The sequence below is a fragment of the Haemaphysalis longicornis genome, unplaced genomic scaffold, assembly GCF_048455015.1.
Source record: "Haemaphysalis longicornis isolate Haplotype H1 unplaced genomic scaffold, Haemaphysalis longicornis Haplotype H1 scaffold_12, whole genome shotgun sequence".
Lineage (NCBI taxonomy): Eukaryota > Metazoa > Arthropoda > Arachnida > Ixodida > Ixodidae > Haemaphysalis > Haemaphysalis longicornis.
The window spans coordinates 94,612,585-94,636,988 of NW_027526225.1; the positions used below are offsets into that span (position 1 = coordinate 94,612,585).

At 47.7% G+C, this 24,404-nt stretch overlaps 3 protein-coding genes across 3 annotated transcripts in view; all 3 read right to left on the reverse strand.

Annotated features, from left to right (window-relative positions):
- Positions 1-24,404, reverse strand: part of LOC144162080 (uncharacterized) — a 171,167-nt gene that overhangs the window by 37,888 nt on the left and 108,875 nt on the right. The gene's annotated exons all lie outside the window — the stretch shown is intronic.
- LOC144162079 (uncharacterized) lies at positions 13,126-16,109 on the reverse strand. The gene is made up of 3 exons (XM_077692587.1): positions 15,968-16,109; positions 13,617-13,788; positions 13,126-13,554 (listed from the first exon to the last, which is right to left on the reverse strand). Exons 1-3 carry the CDS (start codon positions 16,107-16,109, stop codon positions 13,392-13,394), a joined length of 477 nt encoding a protein of 158 aa, XP_077548713.1. The 3' UTR covers positions 13,126-13,391.
- Positions 16,232-23,389, reverse strand: LOC144162185 (uncharacterized). The gene is made up of 8 exons (XM_077692658.1): positions 23,366-23,389; positions 23,178-23,243; positions 22,865-22,943; positions 21,810-22,161; positions 18,841-19,225; positions 17,692-17,865; positions 17,527-17,629; positions 16,232-16,374 (listed from the first exon to the last, which is right to left on the reverse strand). Exons 1-8 carry the CDS (start codon positions 23,387-23,389, stop codon positions 16,232-16,234), a joined length of 1,326 nt encoding a protein of 441 aa, XP_077548784.1.

Below are 24,404 nucleotides of genomic sequence, written 5' to 3' on the forward strand. Positions count from 1 at the left end.
TTATCTGACCTTCTAGAAAGGCTTCTGCTTTGCTTAGGTGTGGCTCGTAACGCGTTGAAAATACCACGACAATGCCGAGAACTCTTGAGCGCTTGCCTTGCGGAGACCGCCGAGCGCCCCCGGCGCACGCAGCAGCTTTAGCAAAAAAAAAAAATCTCTCAAAAACCCCCTGGAGTGCCTTGCTTTACTTTTAGCAACCAGAAACGCCACAGCTAGCGCAACACCTGGTCCACGGAACCTCGACGCGACTCCAGGAACGTCGCGCATGCGTCACGTGCATACGCGATGCCGCTGCGCCTCAAGTGTCCTCAAGAACTACCCCGCATGCAATGCTTCGCATGAGGAACGTGACCATATTGGCGCATATGACGATGACTGCTACTAGCACAGTGTAAAGCGATGACGGAACATCTCAATAAAAAACTTCAAACTTGTACAAATGCGTTGCGATGTGTCCTTCAGTGCGTACGTAGAAAGAAATCCTGCAGCTTCGCTATGGTTGTAGCCTTGCGCGACTTAGTGCCTGCTCAGCCAGTTCATTTTGTACAGAAAGAGGGTACTTTTTAGCAGGAAGGCCTGAATCGCGACGTCACGTGATGTTTGTACGTGCCGAAGAGTTCAGTGTTAAGGTAGTGTTTGCTAGTTAAGCTAGTTTTTGTGCTTGACTTCGGGGTTTACATGGAAAACAGTCATCAACTTGAGAGTATATGATGACATACACCACAAGCTTGTGAGGATGATGACGCTGCCATTTCTAACGCAAGAGCAGCAACAACAATATCTGCTGATGTTTTCGTATCCACACATGTCCGCTGAGTAAATTCATGCAAATGCAGACCACCATGCATATCTGAGTGTTATAATGGGTGCATATAAGAAGCTCATCCAGCGCTCGCCTAAGTACGTCTTAGTAGACCGCTTCCGACTTATCAATGCTTCAGTGTCGTGCACGTCAGTAGGCCGCCTGAAAATTCACGCTGGCAACACAGTAAGGGGTAACAGCTCTTAGACCTAAATTCAGAAAGTCTTTGACGACGTTTAGAACCTCGTGAAGCCTTAACACCATGCGTCGCATTTCTTAACTGACCATGTGATTCGCAAGCGGCATAAAAGCCAGCGCCAAACTAATGCGCACGCCGCAGCGACACCGGGAATTGCGGCAAAATTGCAGCGAACGTTGCGTGGGCGCCCACATTTGCATCCCTAACGCATCATTACATTGTTGCTGTCCCTATTCCACTATCTCGCTTAGTGTTGCACTTATTCCCCACCCCTTAATACTCTTTCGATCTTGTTCCCGTTTTCTGGGTTGCATCTCGTAAAAACTTCTATATTTTCCTATAGGATTGCTAGAAGAAAAAGAAAGAAAGGCAGACACTGTGCTCATGCAACACTTTCAGTATTGTGTGCTTTCGTCAACTTGGTGCGGTGCCTTTTTTTACTGGTTACCTCGCTCGTAGTCCCTCATTTCCATTCTCAGATTATTCGCCATGCTTGTAAATCAGGAGATCCGAGTGTCTGTCACTCATCTTGGCGTCCAGTTTATTCTTTTGTCTCCACTTCCTGATCGAGATTGATCTGGGCATCAAGCAAGGGCAACCCTCTAGGTGTGCATGATGGCCTGTCATAACTCGGTATACCTAAGTGCTGCCTAACATTAAAGATTGTTCTCTCTATCTCTCCTAACCACCACCTTCTCCTATCTTCTTTCTTGTTACCCATTTCTATGCTGCTGTTTTTCTGGTCTTATCCGCCGTCTTCCTTAGTCTCCCTTCCTCACCGCTACGTTTAATGATGAGCGTTCAGGTGGCTACTACAAGAAAGATTGTTATCCAGTTAAGCAAAAGGAGCATAGGTTAATCACAAAGAAGTTACGCAACTACATTAAAGAACTGAAATTTCTAAAAATTTAGCGCGAACTTAGGCCCCCATCTGTTGCTTCTCACCTGCGCGTGAGGCATACGTGCACAGTCTTTTTGGGGATGCGAAACCTGGGGTAGTATCTTAACTTCTTTACAGCCCGTCTTCAAATGACGTTTCGAGAATACCGAAAACCACAATCACTGTAAGAACAATGCTTTCGAAAAGAAAAGGGTGGTGTGAGACGACAATGATGCCACCTTATGATACCGGACCTACGTTACATGGGTACGTTACACTCACCATCACGTTATTCTGCGTGAGTTCACCGATGACATACCAGAAATGGACACTACAGTCCCACTCCTCCCATTTTCGGCCAAAGGATTTTTACGCAATGGTGTTAGTGGGCACATCTTTATCTCTTCGGCGGATCCGATGAACGTTGAGTTAGCTTCACAGGCAAGAGTGCGCAGAAAATCATGTTATGACGTCATGCCCGTGTGGTATCACGCTGAAAGAGGGGGGAGGGAGAAGTGATAGCGAATCGATGGCGAGGGTCGATATGTAAGCTCTTGAGCAGTCTTTTTTCATCCCTTTTGTTTTTGCAACGCTATCTCTGGCAGCTTTGGCGGGGTGACCACTTTTGCCCTTCAGCGCTAGAGCTCAAATCACAGACCCTTTCGCAACGCCCTGCACGGAGCAGCGTCCCGGTGGCCGGGAGAGATAGGCTGCAGAGGAGAGATAAACGAGGAGGGAAAGGAGAGGTGCGCGGGACCCGTTAGCGGGACGTGGCGGAGGAAGGCGAGGAGGCCGCCGCCGTAGCGATAAGCGCGCGCCACGAAGGCCACGAGGTCATGGGCGGCGCAGAACCATGTGCGCTACAGGAAGACGAAATCCAGCTGTGGTCCCTCGTACAGCAGCGATGCTTAGACTAGTAGGGAGAGCTGTTGAGACACCAGTTCTATCTGGCAAGGTAACAGACAACGCCGTGAGGCGAAAAAGAGGAAAAACGCTACGGTTGTGTGTGTGCTACCTTCATTCCTTGTGTAATTTTATGACCCCTAGTAGTGTAGTGCTTTGCATACAGAAATGAACGAAAAGCAAGAAAAGAGCCCGTTTTTTTACAATGAAGTCTAGCTCTCCGGTGTTTATAAAATGTCCGCCACGCTTTTCTGGGCAGTGTGAATGGAAGCATGTAGTATAGACATAGTATTTCATTAGAGACGGAGGATGCTTATTTCGAGAATATTTTCGCCAGCAACTTTCGAGTTCAAGTTCAAGTACGCATGTGGTCTCTTTTGGTGTTTTCTGAATGGCTCATACGGATGCCCTTTAGCTATTTAGTAGTAACTCTAGCCCAATCGGTGCTAGCCGGGGTAAAACTGTCCTATAGAACTGAGGGAAAAATCTTCCGGGGCCCTCGTTCACCTAATTTCACTACATTCGTCCGCTCTTGTATAAAGCAAAATAAAAATACAATAAAGAGGATGACAGTAACCACGCCCCAATGCCACAATCAAGAATACTAAAACGCTTGTCTATGGGCAGGCCTCGGAGCGCTCCTTCACCACGCGGCGATTGTTTGGCACGCTGGTTCCCATTGTCGGTGGCTGTAATGGGCAGGTCGCTATCTATAAATCCGGTCGGACCGGGGACACAATTTTTAAACAATACAAACTGACGACATGGAGAGCGTGAGGTTTCGTGCCGTCGGCGCCATCCATTTGTATTTTTTGAAATGTGCGTCCTAATGTCACTAGCTAAGAATACCTACCGTCACTGAGGCACGTAAGTGAGCGATGGCAGCCATTTTGGTGGTTATCAGTGTTGCCAGACTTCCACTTCTGCGGCCTCACCGCTGACTTCGACGAGGTCATTTGCAAACATCAGCAACACGGCATCTTGCCCGAAGATGCCGTGTTGCTGATGTTTGCAACACGGGGCGATGTGTTAACGATAGGCTAAACGAACACAGTTACAACGTGGAAAAAAGTAATTTGAGCCGACCTAAGTTTGTTTTCAGGTTGTTTATAGTAAGGTGCCAAGTTTCAGCTCCGTATGTCGTAACCGGCAGGATGCAGTGGCTGTAGATTTTTCTTTTGAGTGGTAGAGGTAGCTTACCATTCTTTATTTGGGAGTGCTTTTTAAATCGCTTAGATTAGTACATTTTATCAAACAAGTACTCTTAATTCATTCCTTCATAACACTAAAAAGCGCTAAAAGCCCTGTGTAACAGGTCGTGAGTTGTCTGAAATGTTACGTACAGGAGAAGGGTGGTAGATGAAGTCCTTGTTTGCATAAGGATATCGTAAATAACAATTACACAGACGGAATGCCATGAATTTCGTGTGAGTAGAAGTTGGGGTGGAAGGGATGTTTAAACTCCGCGCGCCTCCTCCCCAGTCTTGCTTCCCTGCCCTCTGCGTACCTAATATCCGCATTCCCCAAAACGCACCGCTGTGACTGACAGCTGCCGCCGCTGAACTGGGGAAACAAATGAGCTACGTCTTTGTTCCGTTCGTAAAATTAAGGAGTCCGTCCGTTTTGGATGCCTGGGAGCATTCGCGCAAACACTGAGCTGGCACGCACGCCTCCCGCGGGAGTACAAGTCTCATTAACATTCTGGTGCCTTATTCTGAGTCATCTTACTTGGCCAAATTAGAATGAGGGAGAAATCCTTAATGAGTCTTGAACTCCTCACTCCTGCCAGGAGCAAGCTTGCTGCTCCAGAAAGATTAATATACAAATGAATGTGTTACGGGTGACGTGAACCTGAAGAACAAGGAAATTACTCGGATTGTACGCGGATATTACGCTCTGTCGTGCTCACAACAGCTCTCTGTGCCACCAAACATCGTGTGGGCCTAGTACGACTGCCTCCTTACCGTTTCTTACGCAGTCGTTGATCGGCATGTTGTTTTGAAATACACTGAGAGCGCGTTTCTCCTTGTATACATCATGGCGGCAAGTAGCTCGTCGGCTTTCCACGGCTCCCCTCTTGTGGGGACCGTAATTTGCGTCTCATAGAAGAAGCTTTTTTGCTTCCTCAAGGAGCGCTGTGCGCCCGAGCGAAGTTTTGCACCCAGGCCGGCGGCGGCCGAACCTGTGTGTGTGTTGTGGTTGCGCTCGCTTCGCGATCAAATTAGACGGCGTACTCCTGCGGTTCCAAGCACGCTTACTACGTTGGAATTATCATTAGCGATGATTCAACCCTGCAGTGGGTACGTAGAACGAGCACGTTTTTTTTTTTACCTTCTCGGCTTGCGCCGTACTGAATTGTTCGCCCCCGGAAATCGCAAGAAGTGAGCGCCACCCTTACGGCGAACAGGAGGCAATTTATCGCCTGTTAATTTCGCGCTTCTTTCTCAAACGCACGCCGTGACGATGTGTTTGTCCGAAACCGTTTCTTGATTGTCTTGAAGTTGAACACCGGGTCTTTTGATTCAGGGCGTTGTGTGCTGCTATGCCTGCGCTGAGGTGCGTACTTAGGTAAAATGATATTCGTCTGATTTTATGCACTCTGTTAATTGCATACTGGATCCGAGGCGTTTTTTAATAGTGGATTGGGCGCACGGAAAAGTTTTACGCAGACCTCTCATTGATTAATTGATTGATTGATTGATTGATTGATTGATTGATTGATTGATTGATTGATTGATTGATTGATTGATTGATTGATTGATTGATTGATTGATTGATTGATTGATTGAATAATTCATTCATTCATTCATTCATTCATTCATTCATTCATTCATTCATTGCTTGCCTGCTTGCTTGACTTATTGATTGATTTACTGTAGGGTTTAGGGCGCCGACGCAACGTCGGCCATGAGGCGCGCCGTAGTGGAGGGCTCCGGATTAATTTCGACCACTTGGGGATCTGTAACGGGCGCCGAAATCTCGTACACACGGGCTTTCCAGACTGTCCGTCTGTCTCTCTGCCTTTCCGTCCGTCCGTCCGTCTGTCTCTCTGCCTTTCCGTCCGTCCGTCCGTCCGTCCGTCCGTCTGTCTGTCCGTCTGTCTGTCCGTCTGTGTGTCCGTCTGTCTGTCTGTCTGTCTGTCTGTCCGTCTGTCCGTCTGTCCGTCCGTTCGTCCGTCCGTCCGTCCGTCCGTCTGTCTGTCTGTCTGTCTGTCTATTTGTTTCTCTGACTCGATTCAGCCGCCCGGTCAAAGTGAGACAAAATCTGCCCAATACTCTTATGTACTCACAGCCAAATTCAAGTGTCTACAACCAGTGCCAACGTTCATACTTGTACGCATTGTTGAACAAGAACAGGACATTACGCAAAAAAAAGGCAGAAAATTATTATATAGATATTTACAGTTCCCCTTTATAAAAAATCGTAGATGCTTGTTTTTTGCGAAATGAAGTATTACATACAATGCAGAAAAAAAAATCCAATCCGTCGCCTGCTGTCGCCCGCGCCACTTGAGCTTCTGGCGGCATTTTAAGAAATAAAGCGAAACAGTTACGATAGGTTCACTACATACGTCCCACGTTCTACTTGGAACGCACGTGGAGTAGGGCAACGTGGTTCTATAAAGGTTGAAGTAAGGCGCCTCCATTCACGCGCGTGTCCGCCGTGTGGCAATGGAGAGAGAGAGAGAGAGAGAGAGAGAGAGAGAGAGAGAGAGAGAGAGAGAGAGAGAGAGAGAGAGAGAGAGAGAGAGAGAGAGAGAGAGAGAGAGAGAGAGAGAGAGAGAGACTTTATTGGATCGCCTGCAGAACGAGAGGATCGCCTCCTTGAGAGGCACCCTATCGTGACGAGGAATGGGAATCCACCCCCTCACTGCCCGTCAGCCGAGCCAGTCGACGCCTGCGGCGCACACCACGAGGACGTCCAGGCCGCGTCACGATAGGGTGCTGGCATCGAGGCACCCGGCCTAGAGCAGTGGCTGCGGTAAACGTAAATTGACCTGAGCAAACCTTTAGCGTAATTACTTTGAGAGGAGCGCGACAGAAGAAGAACAGCATGAGAGGTGAGCGGAAAAGGGAAGGGAGGCATTTACTTGGTAAATTTCGTCAAAGGCTATCGTCTTTTGTTCCCCGCCTGTTCCCAAAACCAGCACCCAGCTTTGCCTTCCCTCCACGCACCGGCGATGGCATAACAGGGTCCTCACGCCCTTCGATAACTTTCGCCATCCACCGCCGTTGGAGAGCCGCCGGCGACGTCCGAGAGCGCACTCCTGCATCCCGGCCGAGATCGAGATGACTATCATCCCTAGTACCCGCCTACTCAAACCAGCAAGCCCGCAGCAGCACCTTGAGTTCGCCCCCATGGCCCTGCAACGTGCGTGGACACCACCGCGCCCGGGAAAGTGAGTCCTGAGTTTCCCGGGATAACAGAGAAAGCGCGCCCTGTGCACCCCTGTCCCAGAACGAGAGGTCCCGCCGCCGAGGTCCAGTGCCATCCGCCTTCCTGACCCGCTCCTACAAGGCACAACATCTCACCTGGGGAGCGCGTCGGCACCAACCTACCTTCATCGTTAATTAAATAGTTTCTTTGGCCAAACCTGTGCTGCTTCTTTCCCCATCAACTGAGTGTGGACCCACCTGTTTGGTAGCGTGACGCTATCCCCCTGTCGGGGGCATCACACATGCACTAGTTCGTGATGCGGCTTCTGTACTAACGGCGGCTTTGTAGGTTTATTTAGCGCCTTCTTAATGTCCTTAAAGGCAGATGTCGCTTACACTCGAGTCATGACGGGCCCCACAATAAATTCTCTGAATTATTTGAGATTGTAGCCGTCGTTTCTTTTCCATTTCATATGCACAAAACGTGGTGGGCATGCGGTATGGCCCTTCTTTTTTAAAAAGTATTCGGGATAAGGTTTCGATCCTGCGATGACAGCTATAAAGACCAAAATAAACCATTCAGTGGGTTTCCCTACGGCACAAAAAAAGTAGTGGGTCAATAAATTTATGCTGATATAGTGATTCCTGGACAATAAGAAATTAGGGATGGGGAAGGGCGAGATATTGACGCAGGAATAATTTTACTTGGTCTTGAGAAACAATTCCCATGACTGATGGGCTTCCGTCCGTTATAGTTTCCCCAAAAACTACCAACGAGGGCTCCAGCGTAACTGTTTTGTCAGAAGGGCTCCGGCGTACACTTGAGCCGTCCTGAGGACATCGTCTTGAAGTTCCCTACAGCCTTTCGTTGCTTAAATAATAATAGAATACTGACAACGCTGTGGAATTCTCCCCTAGGCTCGGATCCGAAACCGCAGGGCACAGATTGTTAAGACGGTACCTAATTGGTTAGGGAAACGTAAACAAACTAGAAGTTAACTAAGTTCTGCTACCTCACTGTAGGTGGCCTTGTGCGCAGCCCAGATTAGCTCGAATGAAAAAAACCCTCTGATGGAACTGTATTACCAGCGTTGGACAAGTCTGCGTCACTACGCACTTCTTATTCCGTTTAAGACTACACTCGCATATTGAGTTTCCTTTCCCGAGACTTCTTTCCCTTAAAGGGACCCAGAAAAGCCTTTTGTAAAAGTTACAAAAGGCCTGTATTGTCGCGTAGCACCAATATAGAGATGCAATGCCGTTGGAATTATTGATCTACATTCAGTATTAGCTGCGCCAGAAGCAATTAAGTGCACCTCTCCCCCCTTGCCAATGGATTCCTCCTCCCTCTCTACTTCTTTCAAAGTAGCTGGGAACACTGGGAATAGTCATGTGACATCGCGACGCTCCACTTCCGTTCTCGCTAGCTACATTCCTGCGCCTAGGCACGCGTCAATCGCTGCGGACCCGTCTTTGCAATCGGCCGTATCATTGAACTGATGGATCCGGCACTCAAGCAGCGTCTCCTTGCAATGAGCGCGGAAATGGGCTTCGACCCATACAGCGACACCCCGCCTCGGAACGTCGACCTGGAGCCTAGCGGCAGCAGCGGCGACTCGTCGCCCGATCCAGGCAGCCCGCAAGCAGCCCCCGACGCCGAACCTGAGGGGTAAGTTCAAGTTCGCGCAGCGCCGTTACACGTGTTCGCGAAATAACGAAGGAGGGGTAACAGGGTAAACGCAGGGCCGATTTTGGCGAGGGGCTCGACAAGCGCAGTTTACGAGCGAAGCGGCAGGCGACCGAGGGCACTGAAGTGACGGCGGCGGCCAATGAACCCGCTGTCGCCGACGCAACTTATGAACCGTTGAGTTACGCTTGTTGTGTCGCTCATCAAAATCGCTCCATGTAGTTACCCCCTTATTTGTAACTTGTTTCGTGCACTTTCCCAGCACAAAAAAGTGCAGTTACAGCTTGCTGCTTCGCGCTTCATCCCCGTAATTTTATTTCTGGCTTCCCTTTTTATGTCCCGCCTGACAATATTTTGCGCCGTCCAGGGTTATCTGAGATTCTCCAGAGTCGTCACGATGCCTTTTGAACGGACGCGAAGCAGCGGCGCCCGTGTCACTCACTGTCTCGCGGTTCTCCGTTGCTTCTGGTTCAGCCGTGCACCGATTCGCCCTTTTAGATCGTTCTATTTCGCTGATAAAAATGCATCGCGAGTAACAACGGCCAAATATTGCTTGTGCAGGTGCCTCTGTGGGTTTTGCGAGCCCATACCGGAGCCTGTCGATTACAAGTGCTGCCGTGCCGTGCCGGAGGCCGTGGAGGTCAGCGAGGATGCGTGTATCACGCAGCATGAGGACTTCGAAAGTTTTATGAATCCTGCCGTGCTCCGAGCAGTCTTTTACGAGCTGCGGGACAGTGATTTTTTTGTAGAGCAGGAAGGGACAGAGCAACACAAGTGAGTGTCTAGTTTTGTGAACCTGGAGTGTGGGACTTATGTGCGAATAATAAGTACGTACTTTTCTTGCCTCCAGGATTTATCGGCTAGTTGCCTACAGGATGGTTGCGCGGTGGATATGGGGCCATCGAGGAAGGCACAACCGAGTGGTTCTTCCTGCTTGCGCAGTGGCAAGAATCCGGAAGGAATTTCCGTCGGAAACTTATGTGGGGTTCAAATACCCCGCCCTGTAAAACTGCGTCACGTAAGTAATTTCATATACTTGGTAAGCATGCTGTATTTAGTAGCTTGACATATACTAGGGTACCTGCTGGTTTAAAAACAGTTTCCTTTGTGGTTGCAGATATTCATGTTCACAAAGCTTTATTAATAAGCTCTGTGCTGTGCGCGTAAGGCCATTCATGTGAATATGCAATTTGTAATCTGCAGGTAGAGGGGCTGGGTACATGCATCCTAAACCCTCTGCAGGTCGCCAAGGAAGCTCAACTTGTTCCAGCCGCCAACAGAAAGGTCTCCAACCCAAGTTTGTACTACTGCCAGAAAAAGTGAAGAGTGAAGACAGCATGACCAGCGCCATGAACAACGCAGCCATGACGACCAATGCTGGGTAGTTTTGCAGCAGCCTCGAGAGCCACCATCTTACCCGCTGCGGTGGCTCAGTGGCTAAGGCGTTGCGCTGCTGAGCACGAGGCCGCGAATTTGATTCCTGGCCGTGGCGGCCGCTTTTCTGATGGAGGCAAAAAGCAAAAACACCCGCGTGTACGAGATTTCGGCGCAAGTTAAAGATCCCCAGGTGGTCAAAAATAACCCGGAGCCCTCCAATACGGCGCGCCTCATCGCCTGCGTTGCGTCGGTGTGTTAAACCCTACAATCAATCAAAAGCCACCATCTTTTAACAGGCCACCTTCGGATGGACTTATCGTTTTTTTTAGATTACCATTTCGTTTCAGCATCATGTCGATGCCCGCTTTGAGGGGGGTAATGCCTAGAACCATGCCTTGTGTTGTTTACTTGCGTGTTTTGTTGCCAGAATCTGGCCACGCTTGACTGTCTTATCAATGTTCGAGGGGAAGCATGCGTTTCCTTCTTTTTTTTTCATATGCTGCACAAGCCCAGCATTCGATTTGCTGACGCTCGTCTGTGCACGCTATTTTGAAGACTGGTACTTTTTGAAGGTCAGGAAACCTTTTTTATTCGGCTTGCCTCAAATGTAGCAGAATGAAAAAGGCAGTGGACTGGGACTAGAACATGCACTTTATTACGCTTGCGGCACTTGTCGTAGCACATTCAATACTAACTCGTCGTGTTTGTCGTTATCCTCTTCCCACTGCGCACTGTCCTCACTTCCATCCAGTGTGTTGGTGATACTGCACTTGCAGGGGCCCGTACGGTTAGCTTGGCCAAAATTTTTTCCAATGCCGTGGTCACTTGGCTGAGTGAAGCGCACTTGATACGCTCGCTAGGTGTGAGTTGGTGGCCTTGGAGTGTCAGCCAGTCGTAATGCCTTCGCAGCCTGTCCCTCAAGGGACCCTAAAGGATGGACGAAATAGTTTGAACTGGAAGATCATGTTTGGTAGCTCTCTCGGCTGGCGTTTGCCACCTTCTTCCCTTTCATTTTTTCACCATTGCGTCACAAAGTAGGGGCGAAGCACAAGCAGGACTGGTGCGGTCTATAGTGCAAATTCTTGCTACGGTAGCCTTTACGTCTCCAAGCCATTGCTGACTACAGCAACATTTTTCACCGAGAGAACGCGAAACAGTTTTAGATGGCTCGAGCAGCCGGTGTGCCTGCCTACTCCCGATTTCCAGACCCTATCCAGCCGGCTCCTAGCAAAGCCTTTTTTTTGGACGCAACAAGTGTCATTCCAAATATCAAGTGCAGCGCCCTGGAGGGTGCCTTCATTTCATCTGGCGATGGTGGGCATCTCATATCTTTTCTCACAAGGCGAGAACCTAGCGTCTGCCATGAAGTCACAAGGGCGGATATTCAAATGAACTTCTTGTGCGTCATTAGGCTCCGCAGCCTTGCTTACCGTCAGTCCTCCCAAACGGCGCTACCATACTGAGTTGTGGACCGGTGTCCACCGTTGCCTTGTTTTTGACCGTATTTGCACCTGGCCTGTTTTTGTTACAGTAATCGTTTCTTGAAACATGGGGTATGCTCGACAAACGGTCACATAAGACAACGCCGCTTACTCCAATCGGCCAGTGTGGTGCAAGACAACTCCAAAGCAGCGGACTGCTGCATGTGCAGCTAAAACGAACATAGTACGCCCAGTACCAAAAGCAGTGTGCACTGGTACTTCCGTTCCTATTGCTGGAATGCGACTAGCTTCTCATCAAAGTCAGAGGATAGGTTTATTTTATTCGCAGTTTTTGCGCTGAGAGTTTGAGAGGATACCGGGGTGGGAGACTGTGCACAGTGCGTTCCTCGCAAATGCATCACGTCGTTGGCCTTGAAAACGGCCTTTTGGAAGGGAAAAAAATGCAGTCGACTTCCTTGGCTCATGGTCTGGGGAAGGTGAGAAGACAGCGGGAAGAGTCCTAGTCCGAGTCAGTGCCAACATTGCTGGTCGTTGCCTCGTTGGCTTCAGACTCCTTGTCGTCATCCCACAGCAAGTGGTCTTCAGGGGCATCCGGGGCATTTGATAGGCCCGTCTTCTTGAAGCTGGAGCTCACCCGCCGCGGTGGCTCAGTGGCTAAGGCGTTGCGCTGCTGAGCACGAGGCCGCGAATTCGATTCCTGGCCGTGGCGGCCGCTTTTCTGATGGAGGCAAAAAGCAAAACCAGCCGCGTGTACGAGATTTCGGCGCACGTTAAAGATCCCCAGGTGGTCAAAAATAACCCGGAGCCCTCCAATACGGCGCGCCTCATCGCCTGCGTTGCGTCGGTGTGTTAAACCCTACAATCAATCAATCAAGTGAGGCGAGCTCACGCTGGCTTCCTCTTGGTCATTCAGGCCATGGACGAGTGGGGGTAGCGAGATTGCCTGCTCTGTACTAGCTGCGCCTTGCGCTCCCTGGCTTCGTCCTTTGATGCTGGCTTCGTGCAGTTCCCAGCCTCTTGTTCAGACGCAAGGGACTTGGTGCTCTCGCGGCTGGTCCTGTACGACTGGGTCTCGCACCGTTGCACCGCGTTCATCATCAGCTCGGCTGCATATTCTGTGAACAAACAGTGCATGGCAGGCAATTTTTCAGGAATTCAGCATCGTAATATTTACTGTTGTATTTACTCAAATGTAGGCTGGCCCTGATTCTAAACCGACCACTGAAATTTTGAAGGCCAGGAAAAAAAAAACCTGAGTGTGAGGCAGCTGAAATAAGCAAGGATGACAATAGCCGTAAAACTGAACTGCGTTTATTCGCAACGAACCTGCCTGGATTGACTCAACATTTTCCTCGCTGGCTTACTCCGTCTCACCTTCATTAGCGCATGCGCAATATTCTGTATTGTAAAGTGCACATGCAATGCTGTACGCTTTGAACAAGCTTTCAGAGAAATTATCTACAGCCTACCTCCATCACAGAGACACCTTTTATCAATGTTACGTTGCTGTCTGATAACATTACTGAACAAGCAACCACAAGCTGTCGCAATTGCTAGTTAGTTTTGTTCATGTGTCATAACAAACAAGTGGTCATAACAGTGAACGTGCTACTGTCCGCCTGTCCCTCGGTGGTATTGTTGGCTAGCAAATAAAAAACAGACTGTCTAGAGGCTCAGTGGTGATTTCTTAACAACTTGGAGTGCAAGCTCCTTCAGTAAAACATTTTACTGGCACTTACTGTAGCTTCTGTCCTCCTTGACTGGGCAGGTGGTATAGTGCCCCTTCCTCGACTTGGATGACTTTATCTTGTACCTCTTAATCCCATCCTGTGTCTCTGCCTGCTCCCGTGACGCGTTCTCGTTGAAGTGGAGCACAGCGAGCCGAGTCCTGCAGAAAGAGTTAGCAAAGCCCTTAGCTCGGCTCGGTGTACTTTGCAATAGTTAGCTCACCTGGCTTTCATCACCCCTTGAGTGAAAGCATTCGACTTTGGGGCAAAGTGGATCAGCACACTGTGGAACGATTCCAGAGAGAAGGTCTGGGCCGCGGGCGCTATCTGCGTCAAGTCACGCAGCAGGGAAGGGCTCTCCACGATGCCTTTGAGGGCAGCAAAAGCTCGGGACGCTGGAGAGGAGACAGCAAAACAGGGCTTAGGAATCCCGTACAGTAGCATTGCGTGCACTGGCCATCATTTAGCATGTAGTGACATTGCCAGTGTGCTGCAAACTCCCTCCTTATACATTCCATGACAGCTGCAGGTGTAGGGATGCCTACCCCCCTACTCACTGCTTGCAAGTTACAACAGTGTGGACCCACTAATATAGCCACTGAGCTGCAATCCAGGGAGGTGTGCCTCCTCAAGGCAACCGCAGATAACTTGACATTCCATAAAAGGAAGGTACATTGAAGAAAGAGACATGCAATGCAAACAAACACAAATCAGTTTAACTCTTTTGCTGCTGCCGGAAAATTGACCAATTTTTAGGAGTCCAAGAAAAATAATTTTCCTCCTAAAAACATTGGTTAGGCACTAATTACAGGAACGCAAAATGCAGAATATTTAACTGCCTTCCCAATAACACCAGTTTTTTAAATGTTTTTATATATCATAGTTGTGAAAAAAAAATATCAATCAAAATTTCTGTCAAGTTGTCGAAAAAAATGATAAAAAAGGAGTTGTGTAAATCAAACCACCGATAGTAGAAAAAATTAAAATATACTATTGACCAATTTTTAGGAGTCCAAGAAAACATTTTTTCCTCCTAAAGACATTGGTTAGGCACTAATTACAGGAACGCAAATTGCAGAATATTTAACTGCCTTCCCAATAACACCAGTTTTTAAAATGTTTTTATATATCATAGTTGTGAAAAAAAATATCAATCAAAATTTCTGTCAAGTTGTCGACAAAAAATGATAAAAAGAGTTGTGTAAATCAAACCACCGATAGTAAAAAAAAATTAGAATATACTTTTGTCGGGAAACATTTCAAAAACATTGCGCAGAACAGTTTGTCAGATATATAAAAAAAATATTAGCACGCACGGTGCTCGTGTCTTGCGGTGAAGCCCAACCTCCAATTCAAAATGTGCAATTTCGGGTGGTTCCCTGGAATAAATCTGGCGGTTTGACATTATCAGAGGCACCAATTTGCCCCCACATAATGTAAACACATCCTGTCAATGACTGACTTTGCATTTACAGCGAGCACAATATTTCATAAAGTAGCTTTCCAACCAGGCACTGCTTGACATTTTCAGCCGATTTCTGGGATTATTACAGTCAGAGCGCGAACCTGACGATTGAAAATTGTTAGCTGGCTCACCATTCACGCTCTCATAGCAAAAAACAAACGCTGGTGCAAAGTAATTACGAGTGACATGCATTCTTCGTTGGTAGCAGTGACGCGCGATGACCACGCCCCTTTTCCACACCCAGGTGTTTCAAAAGCGTGTCAAAAATCATGTTTCCGTTCAAAAATGAAAACAAAACTGATTTTGAAAGGCCATTTTCTGATCTAACTCCGAACAGCTTTACTTGTTCGAGCAACGCCTGAAACGCAATGAAAAGGCGCTCCCAAAGTATCGATCAAATTGATCGATGTGGTGCTACGCGACAATACCGGCCTTTTGTAACTATTACAAAAGGCTTTTCTGGGTCCTTTGAAGAGCGCCACTTTTCTTCCATCTCCTGCACTGTTTTCCCACTTGCTGAATATTTTGAAAGGCTAGTGACGCATAGCAGCCTTGCTTACTGGATGAAACACACAAGTACTAACCAGTGAATTTAAAGAGAAAAAAAGAGGAACAAATGCATTTTAACTCTCTTGCTACCGCACCACTATAGCAAATCAGGGGGGGCGGCTCGCCGTTGCGTCAGCAGCGATCGGCTCGCTGCGGCGTCGCGCTCATCAGCTGAGAAGGGCTGTCTTCAAAAATTGTTTAAAAATTATCCGTGCAACGTATGGGGCTCACACTTGGCTCAAACATCCTCCGTTATGTGTTCTACCACCTGAATGCATTTGATTGTAATCTTCACAAAGCTTTTCTGGGTCCCTTTAAGCTCGTGACCTTACAATACTAAAGAGGTGGCATGTAAGCACTTCGTGTATTTTCCTTTTTTTGTGGCATCTGCAGACACAGGAAAGATAGAAAGTAGAGCTGGTACAGTGCCAAGCCAATGCCCGAGGAAGAGCATGTAAGCACAGTTTGGCAACACAGCCATTTTGTGCACACGCTTGTGCTTCTGCAGCACATGCCACGAGCATAACCCGTAAGGGGCAAATTTTTGCTGGATAACTTACATGGTTTGATCCACTGTCTGTCCTCAAGGGGCTCGTGCAGGCATTCAGCAAAGGGCCCGTCGTGGCCAGTGTGCACATCACACACATGGTTGAGGATGCTTTTCCACATGCTGAGAATCAGCTCGCTGTCACCTTGGCCCATTGCAGCCACCCAGTATAGATGGTTGCCTATGGGCTGGATCCAGCACTCCAGCACCGCGTGCCTTTTGCTGGCAGCACGGAGCTTCTTCTTGACGCCTGGGATATGGATACACAGGAGCTCCGTCAGGCCATGCTTGCGACATTTCCAGCTGCTCTTAGCTGATAAAGTTCAGGACAATTACCCTTGGCGATGTGCCAGATGTCGAAATAGTGCCTCATACCGGGCCTCTCCAGCCTGCAGTACCGCCTGATGCTAGGGTGACGGTCTGAAGAAAAAAGTGAGCCACACAAACTGTTTTACACTCGGAGCCAGTAAAGTTAGTTAAGCTTTGTACAGTTTTTTAGCACAATACTTGTTAGCCATCGTTAACGGTCAGATAGGACTGGTTTTGGTGCCCTTTGGTTGTTGGCGAAGGCACACGACGAGTGAATGACCAAGCAGATATTCAACGCTTTTGGAACTGATCCAGGTTAGTAGAATGTGTTCTAGAGTAATTTTAACCTGCTCTTGTTGCCCTAGTGTAACATCTTTTTCTTTTGAGTACAAATGGCGAAAGCATTGACGAAGTCATGCAGGTGTGGTAACTGCTCCACTAAATGCAGTTGCATCATCACTCGCCACAAGTGTGATCACCGCCTCACCTTGTGACACGCGTTGCGTGACGTGCCCAAGTCGCAAGTGGAATGTGCCTTTAGTCCTTGTGAAGAGTACACTACTTATCCCTTCAACACACACCATCGACTTCATCAAACAGATTGCCTTCTCCTGCCTCCAGGCCACTCATCTGCACTGCTGCCTCTGTCGTTAGTACCCAGAATGATGATGATGACCAGCTGCACCATGCAGACTGAACACATGCACCATTCAACACACGTTATAAATGCCCCTTAGCAGGCAGCTACAAAAAACCTTGTAAGGCTTCATTTAAGCTTAGACTTAGTCCCAAAATACCCAGACTAAGTGGTGCAAGTATGCTGCTGTAGATGAAACAAGTTGCTATATAAATGTGTGAGCCATCTACAACCACTAAAAGACACCTGCTAACCTAATGTGGCTTGTGCGCTTCTATAAGAACCAAACTGGAGTGGTTAGCTGTTGCACGTCACTTGGTGACTCGGCATAGATATGCTGCTGCTGTTTTTAACTTGTACTGACTATAGGCATGTTTTTACCACACTAGCACTCTTGATTCTGCACCCTAGCTGTTGTAGCCAACTAAGTTGCAAACTTATGCAGCATCTGTCTCCCTGTCTAATGCCATTGACTTTTTTACCATTTCACTAGGATACATTGGTCTGATGTGATGTACCAAGTTTTTTTAGGTCGCGCACGTCATAATGAAACTGGCACTAGTCTTCCATGTTTTTCCATTTTCCACTGCTCATTGCTGTGACACAGGAGGGACTGTGCAAGTTACCTGTGGTCAGGGACTGCACCATCACTCCACTGGCATCAAGCTTCTCAAGGCACCTCTTCAGTCCCTCCTTTTCCATGGAGACACTGGAGGTAACAGCGCTTGACTGCAGGAAAAAAGCAACCGAGTTTAAGGTTACCTTTTTCTGTGCGTATGTGGAGGGCCTACCTCGCCAACCCGGATTTGCTCGCTGAGAATGATGCGGCCAACCTCTGTGGCCAGCACACTGTACGTCATGTACGTTGCACTGAAGCCGGGAGAGTCGAAGCGGCCGTCACCTGCCAGCTCCACCTCAGTCCCTGCCAGGTCATCTATGAGCCTGGACTCGTGCTCTTGGAAAACCTGCATTCAAGGGCACCACACACACACATCTGAGCCAGCAACTACCAGAACTGATACTGTTCTCCAATAGTTAGCTTTTATGCAGACAGAAGCTACAATTACTGCCACCCATGGGCATCGGCAGGGGGGTGCAAAAGGGGCACTTGCCACCCCCCCCCAAGCCACCCTAGAACACAATGCCCCGCCCCCCTGCCCTCTCCCTCTTACCCCTCAATACAATGGGTTTGCCCCCACAAGACCAAATCCTGCAGACGCCTATGCTGCCACCCACTGTTCGTGTCATGAGCAAGGGATCGAGCAACTGGCCGAAAAAGATATGCAGATGCAGTAAAACTCCGTAAATTTGGATTATTCATGGTAGTGGCGAGAATGTTCAAATTAACTGAGTGTCCGAATTATCGCAAGTACTGTCATAACAACTGAAAAAAGCTGTTAATGCAACCAAACTTTTGTTCTGTTGAAATAACAGTGACTGTCGTTTACTTTGCGGAGATGACGATGTAAATAATGACACGAGAGTGTTCGAAACAAAAGAAAAAAAAAAGAAATCCATGGTTGCTCTCTAGGCTGATTGCTACAGTGATGGACATTCTGCCTTTCACTTGGTTGTGAACCATTGCCATGCATTCTTTTGTGCCTCCGAGAAGTACACAAGCTTGATAGCATCCCGTTCCATTCTTTTTTTAGGTGCGCCTTTCATTTCTGCTGCGAATACGTATTAGTTGAACCGCGGAAAGCTCAAATTAATTGAATTGTGCCTGAATATGTCCAAATAAATGCGTTTTCAGCCATAGATTAATGCACAATTTGGATGGGACCAGATGCCTCGTCTAAATTAACCAAAAGTTGGAAATAAGGGGTTTTAGTGTATTTTGTATTTCTCGCACATAGCGAAGGGATTCGCCTCTAAACTGCTTTAAAGTTATGTCGCCAGACACAAAAGCTCGAGATAGACAAGGTGCAATAGTGCCCCACCTCATTTACGGCAGGCACCAAGTATGCTCGCTGGTAGTTGTAGAACGTCCTCTCCGTAAAAATCTGAATGTTGATGGACGCCAGCAAGCGGAGCACTGGGGCTGCGAGGCAGCCCGCGAAGAAGATGCCCGATGCCAGAAGGAGGTTTCCGGCGGGGTTGCCACCCACACTTGGCTGGCTCTCCCAGGTTGTCGAGTGGGCCACAGAGCACAGGCTCACGACCTCCAGCTGCGTGCCAGTGACGGTGAACTTGTGTGTGCACTTTCGGCAGAATGGGCAGCTCTCGCAGCAGGCACGGCAGTGTACAAGAAGCTTCTCCAGGCACCTTTCAAAAACCAGAAATTTTCGTTCCGCGTGCACAGGAAGCTCCTGGGGCTGGTGGCTGCTGCGTGAAAATGCACACCAACTTTAGTGCCTTTCAATCTCACACGTACTACCCTCATTTTTGCCGCAAATGCTAAAATACACAAAACGCTACTTCTCTGTTCCTTTGCATTGCCTTAGCTGTTCTGGAACCACGGAAACTGGTACTGTGGAACTAAAATGTGCTCAAACAGGAGAAAGCCTTCAGCTGTTTAATTAAGGGTGCAAAGTGATCATAAAAGACATAATTTTGAGAATGGGGCAAAGCAGCAATTTCTGCGCCAAGTGCATTTCGGCATGCATTAAAAAGCAGCATCCTTTTGTTAACACCTTTTTGTTACTACCAGCCGACAGTCACAATGCTAGCTAAACCAGCATCAGAATGGACAACTCGGTGAGTTGGGACTGGTTCATGGCTACTAAAAGCACTGCATAGTTGCGGGTTGAAGAATCATCAGGACAAGCACTGACTCACAACAAAAACTTATTGCAGACCACACCGAATGGAACCACCTTGAACACAAATCGAGCTGCCACGTGTGGCAAGCAGCCACCACAAGAACCACTACAGAAAGAAAAAAACCTAGCTGTGGTCCCCTACGTGCCTAGAATTTTGCACAGACTAAAAGCGCCCATTAAACTAAGTTGTCTGTTGGGCTGTGTAAAAGAAAGATGCAAGCAGAAAGCAGGTGTCAGGGCTGCAAGGTAAGCCACAAAGCACGATTTGTGCAGTGCAGAACAAGTGTGGTTTACAGTGCGCTATTGATGTGCAGCGGTCAATATGTGGGCGAGATACGCCGTTGTTTGAATGTGCGCATTATGCAGCACAGGAGTGGCCTAGGGAAAGGCATGCGGGAGCATTTCTTACTGCACTGTTAGAACTGTTGCTGCAATCCTCATACCTGCCAGGTTTCCCGAATTTCCCGGGAGACTCCCGAATTTTCATGGTTTTGTACGATTGTACGACCGAAACAAAAATCTCCCGAAAACGCACCCGTCTGGCCAAATCTTTTTCCCAGTGTGGCCACAATGTGAGGGAGGTATACCTGACAATACAACGTGACACCAATTGGCATCGTTATCAGTGAAGTGCTTAAAAAGCGTAGTCGGGCATGTGTAGAGGGTGAACCTGTTCGACCCATTGTTAGTTTACTGTTTATAGAAACGCAGCGCCGCCGCCGCCGCCGCTTTCATTTACACACGAGCACGGCCGTTCTGGATGGTGGTTCTGAAGATTTAGCAAGTCTCTAGTGGTGTAGCTTGTTCTTAGCTTAGGTGAAACAACAAAACAGTTCAGTTCCTGCTGTTTTGTATTGCACTTGCAGTACTATTTCCAGGACTTTCTGAAAAGGGCGGTGTCAGCCACGTCGAACATTTGAGTGGTCTAGCTTCTTAGTAGTTTGTACGAAGAAACAGTTCATTTCCTGCTTTGTGTTAAGCAAATAAAAAAATGTGTGTAAAGTTACCCATTCTGTTGTAGCTACTACCCCCCCCCCCCTCAGTAAGATCTCCCTAATGCCATCCTGGCAAACCTGGCAGGTATGAATCCTAATCTTAATAAAACTAAAGTGCTGTTATCACTCAGAGACAGGTCAAAGCATGAGGTGGTTGAGGCATTCCATATTCTGGGAACAATGTGCCTAAACTGCCCATCGACTGTGCTGAGCAAACAAAAAATTGGCCGCATATCTGCTCCTTTCATTGCAAATGCCGACAAAAAACTATAGTCTTTATCGACTTTTGCTTCCCTTTGCTTTCCCACTCACCTGCCATGTTACTTCTCTTATGGCGCGCTCCTCCTGAGGTAAAAACACCAAATGTTTGCTTAAATCACTTTAAATTTACCGCGTTCAACTGCACCAGGCCAGTTGCCTCTATGCCAACGCTGCCGTACGGCAAAGACGCACGTGAATCGAGACGCCCTACTTCAGCGTTTATAGAACCCCGTTGTCCCAATCCACGTGCGGTACAAGGAGAACGTGAAGCCTATCTAGTGGGATCTTTCGTAACTGTCGCTAATAGATTTCTTAAAATGGCGCAAGAAGCTATAGTGGCGCTTGCGACAGCAGGCAACGGTGGGGTTAATTTTTTTTCTGCAGGTGATGAAGTATTTAATTTCGCAAAAATTAATCATCTGCGATTTTTTATAAAGAAATGCTGCAAATATCATTTCTGTATCAATTTCTTGTCTTATATTTGCGTAATGGCTTGTTATTCTTCAACAATGTTGACAAGTATGAACACTACACCGGACTTAGACGGGTAGATTTAGGTGTGACTATATAAGACTATTGCGCAGGACTTGTTTTACTTTGCCCGGGTGCCTGAATCGAGTCACGGACAGGCAGACAGACATACAGACAGACCAAAATTTCTGGGTTTAAGTAGCCCAAGAAAGACTATCGTCTTTAAAAATTGAATAGTGAGATGAAACAAGGTCCTGCTCCTCCTGGCTTGCAGTCGCCTGCCATGCACAGTTTGGTTTGTCGTAGTATAAATTCAATTGTATTGTTCAATAGTGTTGGTTGTGAATCAGCATGTTGCTTCTTTGTTCGTCCCTCATTTCTGGGTGCTGTTAGTAGCCATAAAAGCATAATCTTGAATACCTGCTGAAGGTGGCACCCAAGGGGAAGTCAGCATCCAAGGAGAAGTCCGACGGGTCGTACGTTGGGTCATCTGTTTGGCACATCTCATCGCCTTCAGATGCCAACGTAGTGTCGCCCGACATGTCTTGTCCTCTGGTGCCTTGCGTCGCCTCATCCACTAATCGAGGTGATGAACAACGGGCTGGCCTGAAGCTCGCCGGCAGAGGGGTGACAGCCACTGCTGCAGCCACTCGTGAAGTTCTGGCAGGTTCAAAATCGGGCTCAGCTTCTCCAGGAACTGCCTCCACAACAGGGGCATCAGTTTGTGTCTTGGCCGACACAAGAAGCCGCAAGGTGGTGTTGGCCTGTGTGGCTGCAAAATGTCCCCATAGATATTCAGCAGTTGTGCATTACCACACGGGGTGAATTAGATTGCGTCACCAAACTCATTACAAACACTTGCATTCAGTTGCGAATATTTTGTGTCTTGAAGAGGGTGCCATGTTGGGCTATTTGGTGGTCAGACAAAAAAGAAGGAATAGCGCACATTTCGACGAAGGACAGGCAGAAACACACACCACAAGTGCTGACTATCAACTGATCACTTTATTACAAGTTGCAGATAATAAATAGTACACTTACTGAAAAAGATGCAACAAGCGCGTACAGAAAAGAGAGAAGGTTGCCTAACCTGTCAAACCATTATGTCAAATTCAGTGATATCATAATGGTTTGACAGGTTAGGCAACCTTCTCCTATATCTTCTGTACGCGCTTGTTGCATCTTTCCCAGTAAGTGTACAATTTATTATCCGCAACTTTTAATAAAGCGATCGGTTGATAGTCAGCACTTGTGGTGTGTTTCTGTCTGTCCTTCGTCGGAATACGCGCTGTTCCTTCCTTTGTGTCTAGAAGCTTGTTCACACAAGGAAATATCTCTGGAATGTCATGCTGCTACTTCTTAGATTCCATTACAGGCACTAATGGGTGCTGTTATTGTTGTGTAATGCAAACTCGGAGTTCTCCATCACCATATGACATTTTTTGCCATAAGGCTTCTTATGCTGTTTAGCTTACCGATGGATCGACGCTCTGGTGTTGTCTGGGTGCCCACACTGCGCCTCTCAGCAAAGCATGTGCATGTCCGCAATGGTCCCTACAAAAAAATTGGGCATATGTGAGCTCCCCTCTGATTGACGAGGCAAGGGCAGTTAGTACACACCCCGAACACTGTCTTTCATTTAGCAGCACACACTTCAGAAGCTTGGGAGTCGAAGAAAATGAAATGCTAGTTTGGGTAAGTTGAAGGAAAAATGAAGGGCAGGGTACGATCGGGGGTACAAACCATTGAGGGCAGTAAGGTTAGCGGCATCAGAGGAGCTGCTTTTACCTGGGCAGGGCCGATTGCAGTGGCACTCGCACTTGCTCCAGGCACTTGCATCAGCAGCACCTGAGCCTGCGTAGCAATATAAAACAAAAGTGCTATTTTAATGAGGTAACACAACATCGATATTAATGGTTTTTCCTAACTACATTCACCATCTATGTGCAACTGTTCAAAGCCTGCATACTTCTTACCTGAGAGGTAGAGGCACGGGTCATCACAACAGCTGGCCCTTGATTCTCCTGGTGAAGTATCTGCGTTTTGAGTAACACACAAGTGGTTTTGTGGAGGTTCTTCTCAAAGCACGCTCAAGTTACATGCATCAAATGTTGTTCTTACCAGAGAGGCAGAGGCCTGGGTCGTCACATCAGCTGGCCTTTGACTCTGCTGGTGAGCCAACTGTGTTTTGAAAAAAAAAAATGCCGAGGTGGTTGTGAGAAAGTCTAGGAGCAAGTGTAAAATTCTCCCTCACTTAGTGGCATGTATTCATCGACGTACGACATGAACTTTCAGATTGCAACTGCCTGCAATGATACCAGCTGCACGCCTGTTTTTTGCATGGCATCAGTCACAAATTGCTCCATCTTAATGAAGGAAAATTTCATTTTGTTTTGTACAGTCGTTGAAATCCATTGTGCTCTGTCAAATAGTTTTTGCCCATGTACATCTTCAAGTAAGGCCTGCAGTAATAGTTAGCCTGTAATTTTAGCTAGCATTGGGCTGTCTCCTTGGAGGCTGTGTTCATAAACTCTACCCTCTCAAAAAAAAAAAAACTGCGAGTAGCGTTTGCAGGGTTGAAGTTCTACTCCGTTTACATATTTGAAGCTTTTAGGAAAATGTCAGGCAACTTTGCAGTCATTCACTGGTATTTTGGACGTTGTGTTATTCAGCATATGAAGATTTAATGATGCCGTTAGCTACGTGTTCTGAGAGTCCTTGCTTGCCTGATGCATTGTGCGAATTGCAAGTGATCAACATCGAGCAATCTCCATCTGCAGTACCTGCCCCCCCCCCATAATTTGCGACTTGAGTTCCGCTGCCGGTTTTGCATTTTTCGAGCTGAGCGAAAACAGCATTCCCGTTTCAAAAAGACATTTCGTATGATTGCTTTCCTTGCCATACAAACGTCTTCCGCGAACACAACTGATACGATATATACCAGTTAACTTGGCGAAGTCTTATAAACGAGCTTTCGCACCCCGCTCCCCGAATTCAGCATAAAATGCGGTTGTT